Raw genomic sequence first — 4,718 nt, 5'->3', positions numbered from 1 at the left:
ATAAAGAGGAAGGGAGTGTTGGGGCAGCTTTCATCACTTGGCCTGGTCGCCCAGTTTGTGCAGTCTTGCGCAGGTTGTTTTTAAAATTCAAGTCTTCCCATGGATCGGATCCCTGCCTGTGACCTGGCGATGACTCCCGTAGGTCTGGGGGCCGCACTGGGGGACCTGGTCTCCACGTCCCCAAACGCCACCGCAGTGAGAACACCGGGCATCTCGGTGGCCTCCAGGACCTTGATCCTGCTCGTGTGTGTGCTGCTGGTCGCCTGGAGCCACACAGACAGGAGAACTGTGCCAGGTGGGTTCTGTAGTCGATCTTTGACACTTCACAGTTTCTTGAATTGTGCCGGTGCTGAAGTTTATTTATTGCTACAACAGGTCCACCTTTCTGTCTGGGTTTGGGGCCACTTCTCTCATATGTGAGATTCATCTGGACGGGTATAGGCACAGCCTGCAACTACTACAACAAGAGGTATGGAGACATTGTCAGAGTCTGGATCGATGGAGAGGAGACACTCATCCTCAGCAGGTTTGTCCTTAACTCTCATGTATATTCTATGTATATTTCTCATGATAATTTACAATCTGTAAGTGATTTATTCTTTATTTTCACTATAAGGGCATCAGCCGTTTACCACGTGCTGAAGAATGGACATTACACGTCACGTTTTGGGAGCAAGCAGGGACTGAGCTGCATCGGCATGTATGAGAGAGGCATCATCTTCAACAACAATGTGTCTCTCTGGAAAAAGATACGCACCCATTTCACCAGAGGTAACATTTCAACACCTTCAGGCAAATTCACCGGTCCAGTTATTCAGCATCTGAGTCCTGAAACGTGTTTTTGCGTCAGCTCTGACAGGTCCAGGTTTGCAGAAGACAGTGGAGGTCTGCGTCTCCTCCACACAGACTCACCTGGACGACCTGGACGGTTTGGGTCACGTTGACGTCCTCAGTTTGCTGCGCTGCACCGTGGTCGACATCTCCAACAGACTCTTCCTTGATGTGCCCATCAATGGTGAGGAGGCCTGGATGCTTCATTCTGAAGATGCCGTAAACACAATGGAACTGTGGCAGTTTTACCTCATCAGCTACTGTGTTGTGTATGTGATGCATCTGTGAACTCTGTGTGCAGAGAAAGAGCTGCTGGTGAAGATTCTGAAGTATTTTGACACGTGGCAAACTGTGTTAATCAAACCAGACATTTACTTCAAGTTTGACTGGATCCACCAGCGACACAAGGCGGCAGTGTGAGTCCACGTTCTCACTTATTTATTTAAACGATCACTCAGCTGAAGGGTTTAAGTTCTTTTTCTCTCCAGCCAAATGTTATATGTCTGTTATCTCACAGCCAGGAGCTGCACGATGCCATTGGGGACCTTGTGGAACAGAAGCGGAGAGACGTGGAGCAGGCAGATAAACTGGACAACATCAACTTCACCACAGGCCTCATATTTGCACAGGTCAGTTTGAGAATTTCCTCAATGCCATTTCTTCATTAAGTCCTGTTTCATCCTTTAAGCCCTTCCGCCCCTGTTCACATGCACGTGTTTTCAGAACCATGGCGAGCTGTCTGCGGAGAACGTGGTGCAGTGCGTGCTGGAGATGGTGATCGCGGCGCCCGACACTCTGTCCGTCAGCCTCTTCTTCATGCTGCTGCTGCTCAAGCAGAATCCAGATGTGGAGCTGCAGCTGCTGCGAGAGATTGACACTGTAGTAGGTGAGGAGGTGAAGACACAGATACTGATAACATACAAATGTGAAGCCACACAAAAATTCCTTCATGTGGGCAAAGCTGCTTTGAGTTTTGGTCTTGTGTGACTTACACGTCATCATACAAACATAAAATTATTATTTTGTCATTATTCTGTCCATTTAAATCAGTGAGGGTAGACAACACAACAGACACACGTCTCTTTTCTTCACTACAGATTCTGCAATTTCACAAGCAATGATCCAAAATATTGAATCAACATCTCTGAAAACACAAATAAAACTTGAACACTATAAATCTGATGGTACAATTTTCAGTCAGCATTTGTTTCAGCTACAATTAGTGAACTGGCAGCTGTGTGACTGGCAGTACTGACTGTTCTGGTGCTTAGATATACAGTTTGCCTACTCATATATACTCATATTATAGATACCATTACTGGCAATCTTGCTATCATTACAATTATCATTGCTGCTCCCTTCATCTCTGTCAGACATTTTCTTTTGTATAAATACTTTTATCGCTAATGCACTTCTCCATTTATGGTTTTGATATTTTGTTGATAAGCTCGTGGCATCTTCTCACACTTCGGTCCATCCTGGGAGACGGATCCCTCACATAAGACTCTCTCTGTGGTTTCTCCTTTTGTTTGTCCACACTCTTGTTGAGGGTGAAGAACAGAGAGTGTTGCACCTTGTTAAACCCTATGAGGCAAATTCTGATTTGTGAATATGGGCTATGAGAATTAAAATGTGATTGATGTGATGTTATCTCTGTCTGGCTCTAGGTGAGAGGCAGCTGCAGAACGGTGACCTGCAGAAGCTGCAGGTGCTGGAGAGCTTCATCAACGAGTGTCTGCGCTTCCACCCTGTGGTGGACTTCAGCATGCGCCGGGCCCTGTCCGATGACATCATAGATGGCTACAGGGTACCAAAGGGCACAAACATCATCCTCAACACGGGCCGCATGCACCGCACAGAGTTCTTCTGCAAGCCTAATGAATTCCGCCTGGACAACTTTGAGAAAACCGTAAGAAGAGGTTTCTTTTTTTATTAAGTTGAAGGTGAATAAATTGATTCATACACTGATCTTTTTATCCAACCTCTTACTGTGAGCTTGTGTGACGTGGGCATGGCCTGATGAAAAACTTTATGTCATATATTCCTGTTCACCAGTAAGGAGTCAGTCACATTTGAATCAGAATTTCACAATAGTTGTCTTTTAATGTGGCTTCTGTCAATAAAATCTGATGAAATGACACCTACACATGAAGAAGATTAGCTTAGAGACGTTCAGACTTATAAATAAATAATATAAATAATACATATGTCATAAATACTTGTGTTACAGACAAATAATTTTTTTGAAGTTTTCAGGGTTTCTCATCTGTCCTCTGTCTCACCCTCCGTCCTCCTCCAGGCTCCTCGACGTTACTTCCAGCCATTCGGTTCAGGCCCCCGCTCCTGCGTTGGCAAACACATCGCCATGGCGATGATGAAATCCATCCTGGTGACATTGCTCTCCCAGTACTCTGTGTGCCCCCATGAGGGTCTGACCCTGGACTGCCTCCCACAGACCAACAACCTGTCCCAGCAGCCTGTGGAGCATCAGCAGGAGGCCCCACATCTCAACATGAGATTCTTACCCAGACAGAGAGGAAGCTGGCAAACACTCTGAGACTCCGACCTTTAGCTCTCCCTGCACATTTACACATATACGGTACATACATATGATCCACACTGCTTCATATATGTTATTTTATCTCATGACTGTACAAAGCTAACTTTTATAATTTAATGTGTGTTAAACTTGTATTGCTACTGGACCTAATATGCATAATGTGAAACGTTTAGATTAATACTGGATTAAATGTAAATTATTGTGCCAATATTATATATTGTTGTCTAATTTTTCTACATTCGGTACTAAATCACATGTAAATAACTGGTGCACTTTCCAAGTAGGAAACTGACTGTTTTTCATTTTTAATTCCTTCTTCATTTTAGACACGTTTATATTTTAATTGCTTTTTTGTAGTTTTAGCTCAGTTTTTTGTTTGAAAGTTTCTTTACATAAATAAAGTGTATTTTCATCATCGGAAAGAAGTAGTTTCTAGCATTTCTAACTTTTGCAGAAAACCAACAAACACCAACATTTTTCATAAAAAAACATGTATCAAATATTGGTCAGGAGAGGGCACTACAACACATAACATAAGATTTCTTCACTACAGCATCACCTTAATAAACCCACCAATCTGTTCATTACATTCAAACGCTCTGCCTGCGGGCAAACAGGGTTTTCAATCTCACACACAGATGCTTCAGTTTGTTTTGCTTCCACTTAAACACTGGGGCCACTCAGAAGATGATGGTTAAAGAGCTCAGGAGCTCTGTGCAAACATCTTAGTTTGAGAAACAGGGACGAGGGTACACAGGAAGAGGACGAAAATATGGATTCTACAAAAGGTTTTTCAGTTGTGCGGTGCAGTTCCTTCAGAAATGTCAGACGTCAGCTTTCAATCAGTGATGCAAGAAAGCGAAATGTCTGAAAGAAACAGTTTCAATTTCACCAACTAAGTGCTGGGTGGGCAAATCAACGATAGCAAATCAATGACCATTTCACCACTTCAGCAACAAGTCTAACTAGTGTGTGTGTGTGTGCTTGTCTTTCTACACAGTAATGAGGGACGATTTTGGTTCAGTACCATCTTTGTGAGAACATTTTGACGTGAGTGCATTTGGTCCTCACACATTCAAAGGCTTGTTTGAGGGTTAAGACTTAGTGTTAATGTTAGGGTTAGGGTTAGGATACAGGATGATAAGGGTTGGGGTTAGGGTGTGTGTGTGTGTGTGTGTGTGTGTGTGTGTGTGTGTGTGGGTGTGTGTGCGTGTGAGTATGTGTGTGTGTGTGTGTGTGTGTGTGTGTGTGTGTGTGTGTGTGTGTGTGTGTGTGTGTGTGTGTGTGTGTGTGTGTGAGGGTGTCACAGTCTGTTCTGGTGCTGTCA

At 43.9% G+C, this 4,718-nt stretch overlaps 1 protein-coding gene across 1 annotated transcript; it reads left to right on the top strand.

The window, feature by feature from the left end:
- cyp19a1a (cytochrome P450, family 19, subfamily A, polypeptide 1a) lies at positions 1-3,809 on the top strand. Its single transcript, XM_020079905.2, has 9 exons — positions 1-295; positions 376-526; positions 617-771; positions 851-1,015; positions 1,133-1,247; positions 1,349-1,460; positions 1,555-1,717; positions 2,499-2,740; positions 3,131-3,809. The coding sequence occupies exons 1-9, from the start codon at positions 100-102 to the stop codon at positions 3,386-3,388; spliced, it is 1,557 nt and encodes a 518-aa protein (XP_019935464.1). The 5' UTR covers positions 1-99; the 3' UTR covers positions 3,389-3,809.
- Positions 3,810-4,718: the final 909 nt, after the last annotated feature.

Source organism: Paralichthys olivaceus, chromosome 1 (assembly GCF_024713975.1).
Source record: "Paralichthys olivaceus isolate ysfri-2021 chromosome 1, ASM2471397v2, whole genome shotgun sequence".
NCBI lineage: Eukaryota > Metazoa > Chordata > Actinopteri > Pleuronectiformes > Paralichthyidae > Paralichthys > Paralichthys olivaceus.
This window is presented reverse-complemented; position numbering and strand designations above follow the sequence as displayed.

Excerpts from the sequence above, each read along its gene's own strand:
- cyp19a1a (XM_020079905.2), top strand. The coding sequence starts at position 100 with ATGGATCGGATCCCTGCCTGTGACCTGGCGATGACTCCCGTAGGTCTG. Across the intron at positions 1,248-1,348 it reads CAGCGACACAAGGCGGCAGT|CCAGGAGCTGCACGATGCCA; the intron begins GTGAGTCCACGT and ends GTTATCTCACAG. Across the intron at positions 1,718-2,498 it reads AGAGATTGACACTGTAGTAG|GTGAGAGGCAGCTGCAGAAC; the intron begins GTGAGGAGGTGA and ends GTCTGGCTCTAG.